The following is a 19,860-nucleotide window of genomic DNA, read 5'->3' on the forward strand; positions in this document are numbered from 1 at the left end:
TTCTAAGTGTTTTCCATTTACTTCATTCATCTCATTAAACAGGCAGACATGCAGAAAACAGCCTGTCACAGCGACGGAGTGACTGGAAAATATAATTAGAGCAGAAAAAACTGGCAGAGCAGAAGACAACACCTCCTTATTTTATCAGATGTTTAATTATAAGCCGTGAACATTACATCAGGAACTCAATCACTGCTTCTGGCATTAAGATCAAGGACTATGGAGGTAAGTTTTGATTAAGTGTTGACAAACTGTAACAAAGTCTGAGATTGTTATGAATTTATAAAACCTCTGTTTACAGAATCCTAACCCTAACCCAATAATACTTTGTAACAAAGTCTGTCTTTTCTGTGCCAGTGTTTCAATGACTTTTACTGGACTGAGTTATACAAGTGTTGTTGCATGGTTTCCACTGCCTCCCTGAGTGCCTGCTATGACAGTCCCTCTGTGAGCGTGACAAGGAGTAGTGTAAGGATTTGAAAAAAGTTATCCATTGCTGTATTTGCAGTATGCTCTTAGTTAAAATATGTCATTAAAAGATGGATATGGACATTTATATAATTTTTGTAACATTTATGGGCACTACATAGGCTAGTTGTGGTGGTGTGAAATAGACATGCTTCATTCCAGGTTCATGGTTTTTAAGCATTTAGCTGATAGTTTTGTGCAAAACAAAGGATGGCCTGGTCCACAAATATTTGCTAAGCAGGAAGTTGGATCTCAGGATGTCTTAGTTTCCTCCTTTTCCGCTGCTCAAAACAATAGCGGCTAAACAATACAGCAACAATGTCTGGATCAAGACCATAATAGACTTTTAATGGATCATGTTTAGAGATTATTTAATCAGGAACCACTCATCTTGGTATGATTAGGCTATTCACAGCCAGATGTTTGGTATAGGCCTACCTTGGTGTAAATGAAAAAAAAATGGTGTATCTGTATAAACTAAGTTATAGCCTACAGTCATTGATATAATCAAATTAAACTTTCAGAAACTGGTTTCAGATTTAGACTCTGTGCCCTGTCTGTCCCATGGATGGTCTGTCCTGGATGATGGACTGAGTTAATGCACTCATTCATTCACATTCTGTCCTTGCTGGCATTTTCCACTTTGATTGGTTGTCTATTAAAAACGTTGTGTAACTCAAAACAAAAACATCTTCATCTACAGGTTAGGCTTACATCAGCAATGTTTACTGTAGCCTACCTTTGTTTTAGCTTTTAGCCCCGACTAGGCTACTTCAGGCTAACCTGGGATCTGTATGAAAAGACCACCTGCACTGTCCCTTTGTATAAAAAATATTAAATTGTATTTTCTAACACACTGATCAGCTCTATTAATGCATTAATGTAGGCCTACGAATTATAAACTTCGTCACATTGGAAACAAAACTCCAACAACTTCCGTGATAGTTTTTCTAATCCTAGAGGTAGTCGACGGCGCCTCGGCTACAAAGTAGCCTACGATCTTTGCTCGGGGCGTTGCCACGGTAACACCGACATATCCATTGGAGGGACAGGCTAACTGGCTAAATAACAGAAAGAAAGAAAGAAAGAAAGAAAGAAAGAAAGAAAGAAAGAAAGAAAGAAAGAAAGAAAGAAAGAAAAAACTATGTGGACTAAATATTAGCTAGTAATATGTCTGAATACTTTGCCACATCAAAGACAAAGCAACAGATTACGTTAATATCTATAAAGGTAAGTGTTAAAGTCGAACACTCTTGTGCAGGGACATGAACGCGCATGCGCAGTTGCAGTGCAAGTCTAGCCCTGTGACGTAAGATGCTGGAAGCAACATCAAAGACGGTTTCTTTGGCGACATCATTCTATCTAGATGACCTCATAACTCGGGCTTTGATGTGTTTGTCATGACACAATCAATCTAGATGTGCAGTGAATTCCTTTACTAGTTGGAGAAGACAGTCAACGACAGTAGACTACACGTTTGAGATATCGATTGAAGAGAAAGTTCAAGAGAACTAACATTTAATGATGGAGTGGACTGTAAAACTTCCACCAGCAATTCCTGTTTTTGCGGTTGTTGACTGTGAACAGGTTTGCAAGTTGTCCGGGTACTTGAGAGAAGCCAGGAAGGAGGAAGCAACTAATCCTCTTCGTGAAACTTCTCTGCCGGGCAACTCTGAAGAGGTCAAGCAAAAGACCCAAAGTTTTTTTGCAGAAAAAGCTGCTGATAAGCCACGCTGCAGAGCTTTGACCTCACCACCAAAGACGACCACGGTGTGTGATTTGTTTGCTTCAAGCCATGAAGCCACAAAGAAGACCACCGTCCCTGATTTGTGTGTTTCAAGCCATGAAACCACAAAGAAGACAAAAGTGAAGACCAAGTCCAGAATCCCAGAGAAACAGATCGACGCCACCTGTCTGTCAGATGTCATCATCGAGCCACTAAGGGAAAGCTTGTATGCTTCCACAGACTTTGATGTCATAGACAAGACAAACAACAAAACCGTGTCATTTATCATCAACCTGACAGTAGCACTGCTTCACAAGTGCAGCGTTGGAGACCTCAAGAAGGCAAAGGAGCAAACTTATGACACCTACATAGTGAACAAAACACTAGAGGGCCTCACTCTGAGGGAGGATTTATCCTGGGATTATTACGACGTTGACCAGATTTGCAAGGCCCTGATAAAAGAACTGAAGAGAGAGTTTGGCAGCATCCGCAAACTAAAGAAGAAGATTTTATCAAAGGAGCCAACTATTGAAGATGCCATCGCCAAGAGTATACAGAACCACATCATGGTCTACTACGACTACAACCATGACAAAAACAGACCAAGATGGAGACAGATGGTGTGGAACCTCTTGCCAGTCGTTGTCATCGCCGTAGTGCTGGTTGGGTTGGCGTTTGTGGTAGTACTCTTGTAAAGACATTAACAACATCATCTCACTGTTGCTGCCAGAAAATCATGCAGCCAACACAAGAAGAGACCAGAGATCTTCAACAAGATGAAACAAGGCCATGTGGGTGTGTGGGTTTTTCCCTGGGAGCTCCAGTTTCCCATACACTCATACAATACACAAGAAGACACTAGTGGAGACCCTGGCCTCAACAACATTTCCACCAGTTTCCACCAGTTTCTACCAGTTTCTACCAGTTTCTCCAGTGTCATGTGGGTGTGTGGGTTTTTCCCGGGTGCTCCGGTTTCCCACACACTCATAATTTAAAAATATATATATATTGTGGGTTTTTCTCCGGGTGCTCCGGCTTCCCACACACTCATAATTAAAAAATAAAACATATAAATACATTTAAATAAAAATTTTGGACTGATTTTCTTTTCACTGTTGAACACCAAACTCTTTAAATTAGAAATAAGTAATATGATTGATAAATAGATTTGAATCAAGCTGTCAGGTGTTACTGGTAATTATTAATGCTTTTTGGAAATAATTAAATATGAAAGGTCTATATTAAAACATCTTTAAATACTGATATTAGGAACAAGTCATGCAGGTATCAACACTCTACAGTAGAAATTCTTTGGACTGTGTTACACAGTCTGCAGCAAAATTATTTTGCTCTTTTGTCATGCGTGGGAAAAGGTTTCTTGTGTTCTTACTGTATTATTAAAAGAGCAAAGGAAGTATCCTTCAACATTTTGCAAAGAATCTATCCTGTGTAAGAAGTGTTGGGAAGAGACTTCCGGTTTTGGAAAATGGCGGAGTAGGTCGCTCACCGGGAGAGCTCTGTTGAAATTTTGTCTAAATCCGTGCAATAAGTGTTTCCGTACATCACTCAGCCTGTGCAAACCTGTGTGGACCGGTGTGGGGTGCCAAGGACTATGGGCAAGAGTAAAAAACAGAGCCAGCCTACACCTGAGCAATCTCCGTCGAAGTGCGACGACATGCTAACTAGCCAAGACGAGCAACATGCTAGCAACTCGCCGCTAACGTTAGCCGACATGGAGAAACTTCTGAAGGCAATGGAAGACCGCATCATAACTAAACTCTCCGACCAACTTTCTGCTGACCATGCAACTATTGAACGTCACGACCAGACAATTCAAGGCATGGAAACTTCACTCAATGACATGGAGACCAGATTGACAACCCTTGAATCCACCTGCCTAGCCCTGTCTAAAGAGAACCAGAGCCTCCGGCTGAAGACCGACGACCTCGAAAACAGGTCGCGGCGAAACAACATCCGTATAACCGGCGTACCCGAGAGAGCTGAAGGCGGGCAGCCAACCGCATTCATGGAGGCACTTTTGAAAGAAACATTCGGCGCACATTCTTTTTCCACTCCTCCGACTGTTGACAGGGCTCACAGAGTTGCAGTCCTCCGTAAGAAACAAGACGACCCCCCCCGCCCGTTCATTGCGCGAATCCACCATTACCAGACCAAGGAGCGCATCCTGAAGCTTGCTCGGGAGACGGGCTCACTTTCCTTTCGCGGATCTGACATACATATCTACCCGGATTACAGCGCCGAGGTCGCGAAGAATAGAGCAGCCTACTTCACGGTGAAATCTCAGCTAAGGAACGCCGGCCTCGCATATAGGATGCTCTTCCCTGCAAAGCTCCAGGTCACCGACAAGAACGGCCAGAAGCTCATCTTCTCCTCGCCTGATGAAGTTTCCTCCTATCTTCATGACAACCCTCCTGGTTCAACCTCCACACCGGCCGGCTCTTAAAATGATAACGTTATGAAAACAACCGAGCGCAGCGATGCCAAAAGGTACAGGGTCATTTTGTTCATTGTTTATATAGTTAAGACCCAACATGTACAATCTATTTTGTTCTCCCTATAAGCAGGAGTTAAGCTCATGTTACGGTTTTGCCATGAACTTTATTAAGACTTCAGATGCTTATTGAGGGACTTCTATTTCTCCACATATTGGAGGTGCTCGCTGTCGCTCACGTTATACACACAGAGACTCATGTCCCCCACAGACTTGGTTTAATACGCACGTGTGTATCATTCAGTTTCATGAACGGAAAATGTGCCTGTTATCACTATGCATAAACCTATACTGCTGCCACCGTCTAGTTAGAGGTGTGCATATTTGATATAGCCTATATTTGTTCACATGTTTGTGGCGGGGCTCGATATTCATCAAGACATTTATTAGTATTAGCCCCTGTGTGTTTTTTTTTTTCTTTCTCTTTTTTTTCTCCCTCTTTTGCTCTCTGCACGGGCGTTTACACTTAAATTTAAGTTTACACTTTTCCCTTTTACTCAGGAAACAGAGTAGTTTCAATGTAAGTTAGGTGTTCTCCAAGCTGTTAGTTAGGAGCAGCGTTCTAAGCTGTTGTCCCCACTTTGATGCCTCTCTTCAGCTCGTCAGCTGGAGTTGTATGTGTGTGCGTGCGTGTGTGTGTGTGCGTGCCCCCGCCCCCTCTCTTTTCCTTTCCTCCCCTCTTCCCCTCTCCCGGTCTCACTGCCCTATCATTCATTCCCATAACCCCTTAAGATATGCCAACTATATCTAATTGCAATGCAAATCGTCCCATCCACTTTCTGTCTTTAAATGCAAAAGGTATGAACACATGGATAAAAAGACAGAAAATTTGGTCCTATTTACAACAATTAAATTCAGATATAACATTCTTACAGGAAACTCACCTTAAGAATAACCATGTAAATTACCTTAAAAGAGGTTGGGTGGGCCAGGTATTTCATTCGCAGTTCAATGCTAAAGCCAGAGGGACGGCTATCCTTATACATAAAGACATACCATTTCAAGCTAAGGAGGTGATCGCTGATACTAATGGGAGATATGTCATTGTTTCGGGTCAGCTGTTTGCCAGTCTTGTCGTCTTGATCAACATTTACGCCCCTAATTACGATGATGGTAACTTCTTTGACAAACTATTCAATACCATACCCAGTGATAATAATTACAACTTGATAATCGGGGGTGACTTTAACTGCGTACTTAACACTATATTGGACAGATCATCAAACAAACCCCAATCCCTCACCAAATCAGCCAGAGTTATAAATGGTTTCATCTCGCAGTATGGTGTCTCAGATATTTGGAGATTTAAGTTTAATAACAAAAAAGTATTCTCCTTCTTCTCCAATACCCATCACAGCTACACCCGGATCGATTATTTCCTCCTAGATAACAGATTATTAGGTAATGTTACTTCTTGCTCATATCATAGCATCACTATATCAGATCATGGTGCTGTCTCTTTTTATATTACGCTACCCAACTGCTTCAGACCTTCCCGCAGCTGGAGACTTAACCCTCTCCTATTAGCTGATGAACAATTTATAGGCCATATCGCCTCTCAAACCTCCCTCTTCCTTGAAACTAACACCTCCCCAGAAATTTCCCACTCTACTTTGTGGGAGACCCTCAAGGTCTATCTTCGTGGCCAAATAATCGAATATTCTTCCAGAGCAAAGAAAGCAAGAGAATCCAAATTAAATGACATTTCACGATCCATTGCAGAAATTGATAATCAATACTCATCCTCCCCCTCCCCGCCACTTTTTAAAGAAAGACTACGGCTGCAGACAGAATATAATTTACTCTCTACTGATAAAGCCACATACTTACTCTCCAAAGCTCAATCTAAGGTTTATGACTCAGGCGATAAAGCCAGCAAGCTGCTAGCCCAACAGGCTCGCCAGACCCTATCCTCCCGTCTTATTCCTAAGATTCACAATGAAACAGGTGAACTAATCATAAACCATATTGAAATTAATAATGCTTTCAAGCAATATTATAGTAACCTGTATAGTTCTGAATGTGATGGCAACCCCTCTAAGCTCCAGTCCTTTTTTGATAAACTCACTCTTCCCTCTGTCTCTGCCACACAGAACAATTTACTGGGAGGTGAGATTACGAACGCAGAAATTTTACAGGCCATTAATTCTTTAAAATGCAACAAAACACCTGGCCCAGATGGCTACATTTCCGAATTCTATAAAAAATTTGCACTTCAATTGTGCCCTCTGCTTCGGGCCATGCTGAATGAATCTTTGTCCTTAGGTTATCTCCCACCATCCTTACGTCAGGCCGCAATAACACTTATACCGAAAGGAGGTAAGGACTTACTCCAGTGTTCATCATATCGCCCCATTTCCCTTTTAAATACAGACTATAAAGTCCTATCTAAAATCCTATCTACAAGATTGGAGAAGGTTATCTCACAAATAATTTCACCAGACCAAACTGGCTTCATTTTAAACCGCCACTCTAGTTCAAATCTCAGGAGACTTCTTAATATTGTCTACTCCTCTCCATCCCACTCACCTGAAATGGCTATATCTCTCGATGCTGAAAAAGCATTTGATAGAGTCGAGTGGCAGTATTTATTTTTCACTCTGAAATCATTTGGACTCGACGACTCTTTCATTTCCTGGATAAAACTCCTCTACTCCCATCCTGTAGCCTCAGTTATCACCAATGGTCAGCAATCTGAATTTTTCTCCCTTAACAGAGGCACACGGCAGGGATGTAGCCTTTCCCCCTTACTTTTTGCCATTGCCATAGAACCCCTCGCCGCTGCTCTCAGGCAATCAGTTGACTTCTCAGGTATAGAGCGGGGGGGCATTTCACACAAAATATCTTTATACGCAGATGACATTATTTTGTATGTTGCTGACCCAGTAAATTCTATTCCTGTCATCCTCCGCATCTTGACTCAATTTGGGGAACTGTCAGGATATAAAATTAACAATGATAAAAGCGAAATATTTCCTCTTAATCAGTCTGCCACTCTAATTCCTGCTTCTCACCTCCCATTTAGAATTGTCGGGAAAGGCTTCAAATATCTCGGAATTGAGATCACTCCCACTTTTGCATCCCTCTTCACAAAAAACTTTACTATCTTATTTGAAAAATGTAAAAAAGACATGGCTAGATGGGCAAAACTCCCCCTATCCATAGTTGGTCGGATCAGTCTTATCAAAATGATTGTACTACCAAAATTCATTTATCTCTTTCAAAATATCCCAATTCTGATCAAAAAAAACTTTTTTAATTTATTGCAAAGCAACATATTATCATTTATATGGAATGGTAAACCTCATAGAATCAAACGAGATGGTCTTCAAAGACCTAAAAAGCTTGCAGGTCTGGCGTTACCTAACTTTATTTATTACTATTGGGCATGCAATATAAAAACCATGTTACACTGGAGGGAGAGAGATGAGCCAGGCAGTCTTGATGCTTGGGTACAAATGGAAAATGCCAATAGTCCAGTTAACTTGGGCTCTGTGTTATGTGCCTCTATACCCCCTCACCTAAGTCAGTTTCAGTCTAACCCAGTTGTCTATCATTCAATCAGAATTTGGTCACAATTTAGAAGACATTTCAAACTCCAGACAACATCCGTGCACTCACCCATTAAGAACAATTATAACTTCCCACCCTCGCTATCTGACTCGACCTTTAGTGTGTGGAGCTCAAAGGGCATTAAAACCATTTCTAATTTATTTGTAGGTGGTAAATTCGGATCATTTACACAACTCTCCCAATCGTTTGGCTTACCGCAATCCCATTTTTTTAGGTATCTTCAGCTTAGACACTATGTTCAAAAAAGTATTCCATCCTTTCCAGATCCTCCAATTGACAATGCAATTGATCATATTCTTTCACTGCCTCTGGATCGTAAAGGTCTGATTTCCACTCTTTATGACAGTATACACAATATCACTCCTCATTCTCTGCAAGAAGTCAGGAGACTATGGGAGAATGATCTCGGAGCAGTAATGACAGATGATCAGTGGGAAGCAGTACTTAAGTTAATACATTCATCCTCCCCTTGCGCTCGACATAGCCTAATACAACTCAAAATTGTATTGAGGGCACACTTGACCAAAGCAAGACTGGCAAAAATCTTTCCTAATGTGGACTCTTCTTGCCCCCGCTGTAAGGGTCAACCAGCAGATTATATACACATGTTTTGGTCCTGCCCCAAGTTAAACACGTTCTGGGCCAACATCTTTAATGCTTACAGTAAAATGTTTCAAAAAGATATCATCCCCAACCCCATATGTGCTTTATTTGGATGCACCCCTGAAATCCGTGGCCTTAAAGGCAAGGCTGGGGCAGTCATAGCATTCACTTCCCTGATTGCAAGACGACTCATTCTCCTCTCTTGGAAGAAAGACACTCCTCCCACCTTTTCAAGATGGATCAGAGATATAATGCACTTTCTTACACTTGAGAAGATCAGATATACCCTTAATGGTTCCTTGCAAAAGTTTGAGAGGACTTGGACCCCCTTTCTAGAGTATTATAAGAGCTTACAAATTTCGCTAAATGAGGACTAGGATACCAGTACTGAAGTGAGACCTTTACCCCCCCCTCCCCCCTCCCCTCCTCCCCTTCTCTTTTTGGTTGTGTGTGTGTGTGTGTATGTGGGTTCTTTGTGTTGTTGTTGTTGTTGTTGTTGTTGTTTTTTTTTGTTTTTTTTTCCTTTTCTTTCTCTTTTCAATCTTCATTATTATTATTAGTATCATTATTATTACCATTTCTAATATTTTCATCATTTTTATTTACTTAGTACTAACCTCCTCTTTCTGAATTGTTGACAATTTATCCTTGTTGAATCCATGTAGCCCCGGGCTAGAAACCCCCAATATCCTTACAAAGTCTTGGACTTAAAGAGACTGCAGGGAGAGTTTAGAGGGTCGGGGAAGGCGTGGGAGGAGGGTGGGCTGGTTTTCATTACTGTTTGTATAATGCAGCCACCATTTTGTTGTGTAAACTTTTTATTTCATTTTTTATTTATATGTATATATATATATATATACACATATATATGTATATGTATACTGTATATGTGCATATGCAATATATCCTAAGCTCTATTTTATTTTTATTTTATTATTATAATTTTATTTATTTATTTTTATATTTTTATTCTTTATTTTTCATATTATTATTATTATTATTATTATTATTATTATTATTATTATTATTATTGTTGTTGTTTGTGTGTCTGTTAATTCACTGTTAAAAACTCAATAAAAATTGTTGAAACAGAAGTGTTGGGAAGATTTAGATAATTCTTGTGTTTTATGCAATTCAGACAAGTAAACTAAAACGTATTTGTTTTTTCAATGGGAACATGCAAGCTTGTTTTGGACAGAAATTAAAGACTATATAAAAAGAGATAATAGTAATTAAGGTATTTTTGTTATTTTGATTTCAGTGGGTTGTCTGTCAATGTCAAAAAATATGATTTTCAATTCAACTCTTCAAAATTATTGGAAAATGTCACATACACAAATCAAACGGCGTCAGAACCCAGCTTTCATTGTTTTATTGTTGAACTCAAACAACTGCACCTCAATTGAATATGTGAATGGCGACAAAGTTATTGTATTTGGAAGGAAATTCATTTAGCTCAAACTCTCAAAGAATGTATAAACATTGAACCCCCGTGGCCTGTTCAAAGTTTGCAATGTATTTATGTAGATTTTATCTGAAAATGGTAATAATTGTTAGAACTGTGCAAAAAAAAGTGAGCTGTTTTTATTTAGTTTTTTGCCTCACAATGTAAATTATCCATCCACATCCCCATGTTTCTGCAGGACACCAGCCTGGTCAGATGTGACAGTCTGGACGCTGGCTCAGGATCTGACAGGGAGGTTATTGACCGTATGACCTTTGACCCTGAGGGCCCAGATCCCACAGGAAACCTTGAGCCGTCACCAGCAGAACTGGCCCAGTGTGAGGCCGAAGTGGGCACACTGCTCAGCATCATCGCTGAGCTGAACAAGAAGATGGGCTCACTGAAGGCACCGAGGTATCAGCAGCAATGTGTTTAGCTTCAGCGCTTAATAACGTTGATAAATTAAATCTAGAACAATGTGCTAAGCTTGACTCAGAATGAAAGTGATTTTTGTATATTCTTTTATATTCCCTTCAACAACCAGCATGTTGCTCAGATTACAGCGTTTATCCACATCAAATAAAACCACATGTTCCCTCCTGTTCCTCTGCAGCGAACCAGGGGACCTGAGACCACCAGGACCATCCAGGCCTTTGGTTCCTGACCTGCTGTCTCACAGACTGGCCAGAAGCAGCCCAGACAGACATGTCGTCTCTGCTATTGCATCTAAACCCCCAATGTCTGACAGAGGTTGGCACCAATGTGTAACTTTGTCTTTGTTCAGAAGATTTCATCCCTTGATGCTGTGCAGCTGCAGTGTGTAATAGGTTGTAGTTTTCTTTCCATCAGCTGAGATAAGAAACAGACGTTTTTCTTTCTTTCTTTTCTTTTATTTATTCTCCCACCTACGGCATTACTCTCCTTTTCATTTTACAATGTGTAAAAGAGGAACATCTGAACAATGGATGTCACACTTACAAATTTTTCCATTAAGATCTACTGACAGCAATTTTCAGTTGTCCCAATAGTTAATCATCTGGTACTTCAGGCCATGTAATAAAGGTACTTTCTGTAGTTTAAAAGTGAATGTCTATTTTCTACAACTAATTATGTGCAAAAGCAGTGATACAGTAAGATAAGAACATAAAACATTGAACTATCTCTTACTTTGTAATTGAATGCACCTCTAATTTCCATCCTCTAGGAGGCAGTGGTGTGATGTGGACCAAGCTGCAGCAGGTCCTATCGTCAGTGGAGGACTCCATCAGCTGCAGAAGGACCTGGGCCGCCCCGATCACAGCCTCAGACCAGTACAAACAAGAAGAGCATCTGAGAGCAGCTCAGGAGAACTCGGTTAAATCCACTCAGGTGTTAATGCATCAGCAAACTCATCATGGTTTCATGGCCTGTAACTGTTTGACTGTTTTGTTGTTACCTCTGCAAAGACAGCAAAAAAAAAAAGATATTAAATGTCAAGTTTACAGACAGATTTAGCAAAATCAACTTGATCTACATAATCTTTTAGTTTAAGCTATTCTCCTGAAAATAAATGAAACATTTCTGTTCAAGAGTGTGAGAGAAAAAGGCCTCTTTAGTAATGATGGCTCACTGGTTGCAGATGTTGGAGGACATGGAGAGAGAGTTTGGGATTTCATTCCCATCGGCGTCACCAAAGGACCAATATCAGGGGGACATGGTGGACCTGGAGAAACATGACTCTGCTCTCAGGAGCCCGTTGCTGAGTCACCAGGAGGAGCTGGAGAGAGCACAAAACATCATCAGCCAGATGGAGGAGGAGAAGAACAAGGTAAGAGTTGCTCTGTCATCAGTTAATTTTTATTTTTATGATGACTAATGAAAGAGGGGCAAAATATAAAAATGGCAACAAGATGAATCAGCAGATTCTTGTGTTGAGACAAGGATTCATATAGAAGCTTTTCTCTTTTCTTTCAGCTGGTGGGTCTCCATAAGGGCTGGAGGTCAGGCAGTCGCTCTCCTTCCTACCGTTCCACCGCTGGGCCTCTCAGTCCAGACTTGTCCCCTTCTCCATTTCCTGGTTCTCCTTTACTCCGCAGAAGAACAGCCAGAGGTCTGACACCTCTGGGTGCAGGTGGAGACGTCTCTCCACGTAGCTCTGTTAACTCTGGCAGCCCCTGCTCCAGCCCCATCAGCCAGGAGTCTGAGACAGAACGACTGCACAGGTGAGTCTGAGTCTGAGGGGCAGCGCAGGGCGTTTCAAAGTGACAAAACTGATCTTCAGCTCTATTTACCTTATTTTTCTTTTTTGCGTTAACAATTACACATCATACATTCATTCACAAAATAATCAAAACCAACACACCTCTACTGTATATGAGAGGGGCTATAATCTCTACACATTGCTGAACAAATATAACATAACCTGTGACCTGTGATATGACAATGTGAACTCCAACTATACACATAAAGTCACCATACAGTCGATGTGCATATCATTTAAATGTATATAATGGTACCACTAAAAGAACAAAATGAACTCCCCCCTCCCCTCCCCGGCCGTCAGTCAAACAAGTGCACTGAGAAACAGTATTAGTTACATAATTGACAGGTTTCCAATCCTGGATTGTCCATTCCTGATTTGTGCTAAAAATGGTTTCTAAATGTCTGTGTAATGTCCATCTTACCATTTATTTTATATATTAATAGTTTTTTCTATTTACTTTATTGACCTTTGTCAGGTATTTCACATCAGTGACAGTGGGGATTGTCAGTTAGTCTGAGTACTCATCTCGAGAAAAATGAAATTGTGGTTTATATTTTTTGTTTACCTTCTGACCCAATGACCTACTGGTATTCAAATGTATTTGACTCTCTGACTTTTCACTCAGACTACCCAGATAATCAGAAAACCAGTGATTGGCTGAGGCTTCATTCAACCAGTTCCTCCCCTGCAGCTTTATTATTTGTATAATTAAACCTATTTGTGAAACAAAGTACTCTCTCTTAATCCCCCCTCATCCTGTCCTCCCATTAACCCCAGGTACATCGAGAGGCTGAAGGCCAGAAACGAACGTCTGACTGCAGCTCTGGAGCGAAGAAAGGCAGAGTCGGAGCAGATCAGTATCACACTAAACAGACTTGAGTCTAACTGCTCTGCCCTGCAGTTGGCTCTCAAAAACTGGTGCGCACTAAAACACACCTGTCACACCACTACAAAGGCCTGTCTGCACGTATATGTATATTCTTTGTCAGTGTTACAATGTCGTTTGACGTGCGTCCAAATAGCGGATGTGCACGGGTCAGCATTCTAACAGCATTAATTTGGCTTCATCTTGTCTTGTGTGGGTGTGATTGACAGCGAGGAGTGTGAGGAGGCCTATGGCGAGCTACTGTCACTTTACGAGAGCAGGAGGCAGCAAAGCATTCCTCTGCAGACGGACCCAGCAGGTGTTTGAATACCACTTTTTTTTAATGCTGCTTACAGTCCAGTGCACTCTTGCATATATGATAGGTATGCATGTCATTCAAACACGTAGTTTTTTTCCCCTACCATCAGAGGCGGGCGGTGACAGGCAGCAGCTCGACAGTCCGTCATCTCAGCTGAGGAACATGGGAACTGAAGAGCTGTCCACCTCCTTCTCAACAGCAGGGGTCACAGAGGAGACGGAAACACAGAGCTACACAGGGCAGAGGTGATGTCCTACAGCACTGTTACACAATCAGGCAACATCATGAGATGATCAAGAGGAAAATAAACTATATCTAACTGATGACTATGGACCAGATTGATAGAGACAGAAAGACAGACATTGCACATATGATTTATTCCTGCACCAACATGATCAGTGATATTGGCTACATTTTTTAATATCTATTAGAGATAATTCAATGTTTCTGCATTCACTTCGTGCAACCCCACAGGCCACCTGAGCCGATGAATCGAGAGGCCGTTCTCCGTCAAGAAATTGAGCGCCTGAAGAGGGACCGGGCCGCCATCTGCCTCCCTAAACCAAACCCAGGAGCAGAGAGCAAACCGAGCCCCGAAACCAACCACCAAGTTGGGTCACGAGGGGTTCACGTGACCAAAGATAATGTCAAACCTCCCGATGTGAAGAAGGAGAAGGCTTCCCTCTTCTATGAACTCATTTCTGTCAGGGTAAGAGCTGTGTGTTAACGGCCTCTGTCGAAATCTGCATGATGAAAAGTGAAGAGTTGTTAGCAAATGAATGAAAAAAAACATATAAAAACAGCCCAAATGATGTCAAGACAAATGTTTGCATAATTTTTAAAGGCAAACTCTCTGCTGCAGTAAAGGCCAACACTACACTCAGTCCACAATCCCAAAACACATTGTTTAGCGTGTACATACAGACACTGCTGGCAGATCTCAGGGGTCAATGAGGGATGGTAACACATGAACCGAGTGACCCTTAATTATCAGTTTAATTCATCCTGAGCATTGATTCAATCCCCGCATTGACAAACATATATCTCTTCATTATATTTAACACCTGACCCCATGGAGATACCATATATGGAGATACGTTGTTATGCATTGCACCTAAACCATTATTCTTAAAATCACATCATCATATTATTCAGTATAATCTGTAAAAAAAGGCATCAGTGGAACTGTTTTCTTAATGATAAATCTAAAAACCCTCAGTATAAGTTGCTTATTTACTTTGTTTATAGTTTAAGGAGCCAATTTAGGTCTCACCCGTTAAATGTATAATGTCTTATATTAAGTGTAAATCTTTTTGTTTGAGTGAATTAATGATGCAGTATATGGTGCCTTAAGTTCCCAGCAGCAATATTAAATCCAAATTATATTGTATCATATCATATCAGTGATAGTAAGAGTGGCAGTCATGAATAAATCATCAATATCATCAATATATTTATATGTAATGGTTTGCGCTTCAACTGTTTTGGTTCAGGAGGAGATGTCAGATCTACGATCTCTGATCCGCCTCAAAGAGAAAGAGCTGAGGTGTCTGGAGTGGAGTTTAATGGCCCAGAAGGCCCAGGAAGCAGCTGGAGTTTTCATCCCAGAAAGTCTCCGAGAGGAGCTGGAGGAGGATCGCAAGAGCGAACAACAGGTAGGAACAGACTCTTACATCAGCAACATAAGGGCTTTTTTTTTCCTTTTTAATTTTCCAATAATATAAAGTCAAGGTGAAATGGGCAAGAGGGAGCAGGACTTTGGTCTACTGTGACGAACCCAATTCAAATCTGGGTGTCCCACATGGGAAATCATACATCTACCAAAGCAGAATCCCTCCAGGCCAAGAAGGATATTTTGGTTCCACAAGGTCTTCTGCTGGGCTCTCCTGCCGCTGCAGCACAGATTCCTGCTGCACCACACACACCTTCGTCTTTGTCAAATGATGGAGAACTGAACTGCTACTCGAGGTTAACACAGCTCTCTGTTTAGACTCTACACGTTTAACTATCAATATTTACATCAAATGCCTCAGGGATTATCGTCCCTTGCTGACTTTTATTATTCTTTACATTAAAAAATCTGGTTTTATCTAGATAAATGTGCATGACCAGACCTGATTTCTACTTCACATCATAAACTATTATAGCCAGAATCAGCCTTTAATAGATGTTCTCCATATTTCTACCAAAAAAAGGGATATTTAACCTTAATTCTTTGTGGAAATATGAACTACTCAGATCTCATGGACATAAGGAACCTCCAGGATGAAAGTCAGACACAACCATGCTTTCTACTAGTCATAGAATTGAATTTAAATGCCTTTAAAAAAAAATTCCAGCTTTAAAGATAATCCCAACTGAATGTTATGTTTCAGAGACTCTGTGATATCACAGCTAAACTGGGGAGTGATGGGGACATGGCTGGACCTCGAACCAGGCCCATTCTGAAAGAGCTGCAGGCCGTCCTGCAGAGGTGAGAATACTCAGTTTGTCCAAAACCCAGGACACTAAATATATACAGTCAATAATATAACAAGTTATATTGTTGATACACAGGTTGTGAAACACTTTTGGAAAACCAAAAAAGAAGCATAAAATCTTAATACAAACCTTTTTCCTTCTCCATGTTAAGTCCAATACTCTGTCTTTCCTGTTGGTATACTGTACAATGGTCTGTTGCTTTTTTCAAATAATAAAATCATCGAAGAGGGAAAATAGAGAATTTGACAATTATTAGATCAGATCATCTGATTTGTGAATGAATATATATCTAATCTAATCTAATGTATATCTAATGAATGTAGTCAGTGTAAAATGAATTCTTTAGGTGACCGTCACCTACATGGCTTCAGTAGGTTTTGATCTGTTGCTTAGGAACAACCACAGCAGAAATGCAGACTTTGGACATAAAGAGCGTCAAGCGTGTCTTTATGAGTACGTCTAAATAAAGCACTGCTATGAACAGTCTTCATCACAGCATTAAAACAGTCATGATCCTTTACATAGGATTTCTGTTGAAATATCTTCAAGCAAAACGTACATCTGCACAGTAGGCCTATGTTCTTCCTGCTGTGTCATCTGATCATATGTCTGTTCCCAGGGAGCAAGCCCTGAAGAAGAGATTAGCTTTAGTCCATGACTCAATGAACACAGCTCTCTCAGACAGCGCCTCACACAGGAGGGACAACGGAGAGCAGATTGCACGGCTCACACAAGCTCACAGGTAAATGAGACCGGAAAAAAGTTAGATTATTGACCAAATACTATCGTCTTTGATCATCAAGTTAAAGGGCAAACGTAGATGTACTAAACCGGATCACATGTGTGTGGCTTTTCTTTTCTTTTTTTCCAGTAAAGCTTTGAGTTCGTACCGGCAGATTCGCAGGAAGTACCGGGAGCAGGTGTGGAGGCTGGAGCAGAAAGTGGCCGCCATGACGGAGAGTCACCTGAACCAGAGCGGAGCAACAAAAGCTCCAGAGGAGGCCGTGGAGTGGAGGAGGGAAGAGACTATTCTGTAACTCTGTGATTCCCCCAAGCTCAGGCGTTCGCTGGCTGTCGAGAAGTAAATGTAGAGTGCATTGTAGGGCAGTGGGACGTGTAAACTGCCATGAACTCTACAGCAGATTTCCAGTAAAGTGAAACAGGATTGTTGTACTGAGCTCAACTTGTCGAACAGGATCCTTCGTATTTCAAAGAAGCAGCTGTCATGCAGTCATGAATGTGTGAGGTTGACTCAAGGACTCATCCCTCTGAGGACCTCGGGGCTGACCTCGCCAGCGCACATGTCTCTTTTCCCGTACAAACCGACTCAATAAAGCCTCTCTCGCCTTGCCGTGCTGTCGTGACAACGCTCTGCCGAGGGGGATGGGGGCTGAAACAATGGCCTATGTGCACACAAAGTGTACGGCCAGCCCATTTGTCCTCTTTGCACTTTCATAGTTCTCGCCATCTCTGTCTCTCTCTCTCTGCCTTTTGCTCTTTACCCTTACATTTCATCAACATCAACATCTTTCTACCCATGCAGATGGGTTAGTTCACTTTTGAGCCTCCTGCTTTTTCACAGGTTGCATTTACATCACATGCAGTGCAACTCAAGACTGAAAACTACTCACTGTAAGAATAATAAAGAAATGAAGATTAGTTCACAAGTTAAACAATTTGTGCAGCAGAAAATGTTTATTATTCTAATCTTGTAAACCATGTCAAGAGCCCCTTCGAGGTCAGGACCCCACGCTGGGAGTCACTGGATTAATGATGGCTTTGATGTTTTCAGTAGAACACAGAATAACGCCATGTTGTCCCTCGCCTTACGTCAGTTTCTCTGCCTTTCGCCATCTCCCTCCATCTTCTCTCCTCACTCATCTCTCAATCATCTTTGGCCCCTCTCCAGCCGACCCCGTGCCCTGACCTACCCAGGCCGGTCAGCTGCAGCTGTGACCGGCGGTCAGGAGGTTAAGGCAAAGGTTGAGTGTCACACCCACAGGGTCACAGCGATGCCTGGCTGTTGTGTTAGCCAGTGAATGGAGGGTTCAGAGTGCCAGACGAGGTGGCGAGCCCCTGACGCCCTGACTCTTGCCTGAGCTTGCCCTTTCCCGAGCAGAGGTCACCGAAGAGGGCCTGTCCTCCGCACTGCCCCCACACCTCCAGGTCACAATCGCTATTGTTGTAATAGCCGCCATTAGAGCAGATGATACAATTATCGTTCCATTTTGTGTTCCCTCTCTTTAAGGTCTGTGTTGAGCTTCTGAGTTCATCAAAGGTTTTTTTTTTTTAGATGACAGACTGTTGTAACCTCTGGGTGACTCTTGCATCAAAGGAGACAAAGAAAAAGGTATTTTAATCATGTGCATCTGCATTTATACACTGTGTATTTAAAGTTTCAATATACAAGTGCTCCTTCAGAAAAATGTCCCCAGTGACTGATAATGTGTTGGATGAATATAAATCCCTGTGAATGTAGCATTTTACTGTGCATTAAGGTGAAGCAACTGTAATTATATGCATTATTGTTTAATATGTAATAATGATATATATTTTATAAACACAATTATTTATGTGAAACACTAACATGTAAAGTAACTTGTATGTCAAATCAATTTTAATAAAAATGATTCTGTTATTTTACTATATTTGCCTCTACCTTGGGAGTATAAGGTTGAGTAAATGTGTTTTGTTTGCTTCTTTCACTGCAGCTGCATTAGTACCTCTGCCTCATGTTTATGGTAATCAAGAACCACTCAGTCTCATGATTTAAACAGTACCACTGCATCAGTCTGAAAAAAATATTTAGATATCTCATTGAAATAAAACACCATACTGCACAAATACCTGATGACAACTAAAAGTACTACTTGCAATATGTTCTTAGGTACCATGGCCATATGCGTGAGAAAGAGATACTGCAGATAAACAGTGTGGAAGTACAAGTACCTCAAAGTGCAACTTTTTAGTAAATGGTATTGAAATAAAGATTCTTCAGAGGCTTTAAAATGTCTGTGTTGCATGAACATCACCTTAGTTTAACCTTGATGCATCATAGATTAAAGTGTAAACAGTTTAATCTAATCTAGCTCCTGATACAGTGACTGCAGATGTGTCTATGTTGAAATATGCACTGAAAAAAGGTTTGTGAATGTGCACCAACAACTGAGTGAGATAAGAAAGTCAAACAAATCCACATGAGCGCTGAATGATTCTGGTATTTAAATGCTCATTTTTGACAAGATATGAAGTCTAACAATCTCATCTGGTAGATTTCTAAACTCCACATTTCCGTCCCGACGTGTATAACAGCCAGTGTTCGAGCCTGTGGACAGGGGAGGTTCTTTCTTTTTTTGTGGTGCCTGGGAAAAATACCCAAAGCATTATTAGACAACGACAGAGGCTGTCAATCACAGTGGGGGTGGAAGCAATCACACACACAAGCACAAGCAGGGGGGTAGTGACCTAGGGGTTTTAGGTCAACTCATTTACTCTGTGTATCTGTTCCTCATTTTAATAAGTTGTCCCTCTGTAAGCTGTATAAAGAGATCACAGCCTGTGCCTTCATCCCTGTGCCCTTTCTTTCTCAAAGCCATTAGCTCACCTGTCACAGCCGCTCCACATCCC

General features: G+C 41.2%; 1 protein-coding gene across 1 annotated transcript; it reads left to right on the plus strand.

Annotated features, from left to right (window-relative positions):
• The first annotated feature begins 39 nt into the window (after positions 1–39).
• ushbp1 (Usher syndrome 1C binding protein 1) lies at positions 40–18,588 on the plus strand. The gene is made up of 14 exons (XM_083970230.1): positions 40–225; positions 10,526–10,740; positions 10,940–11,076; positions 11,531–11,694; positions 11,945–12,133; positions 12,280–12,527; positions 13,346–13,486; positions 13,664–13,752; positions 13,862–13,997; positions 14,227–14,461; positions 15,246–15,407; positions 16,128–16,225; positions 16,853–16,975; positions 17,105–18,588. The coding sequence occupies exons 1-14, from the start codon at positions 220–222 to the stop codon at positions 17,268–17,270; spliced, it is 2,109 nt and encodes a 702-aa protein (XP_083826356.1). The 5' UTR covers positions 40–219; the 3' UTR covers positions 17,271–18,588.
• Positions 18,589–19,860: the final 1,272 nt, after the last annotated feature.

This window comes from Trachurus trachurus, assembly GCF_905171665.1.
Source record: "Trachurus trachurus genome assembly, chromosome: 4".
NCBI lineage: Eukaryota > Metazoa > Chordata > Actinopteri > Carangiformes > Carangidae > Trachurus > Trachurus trachurus.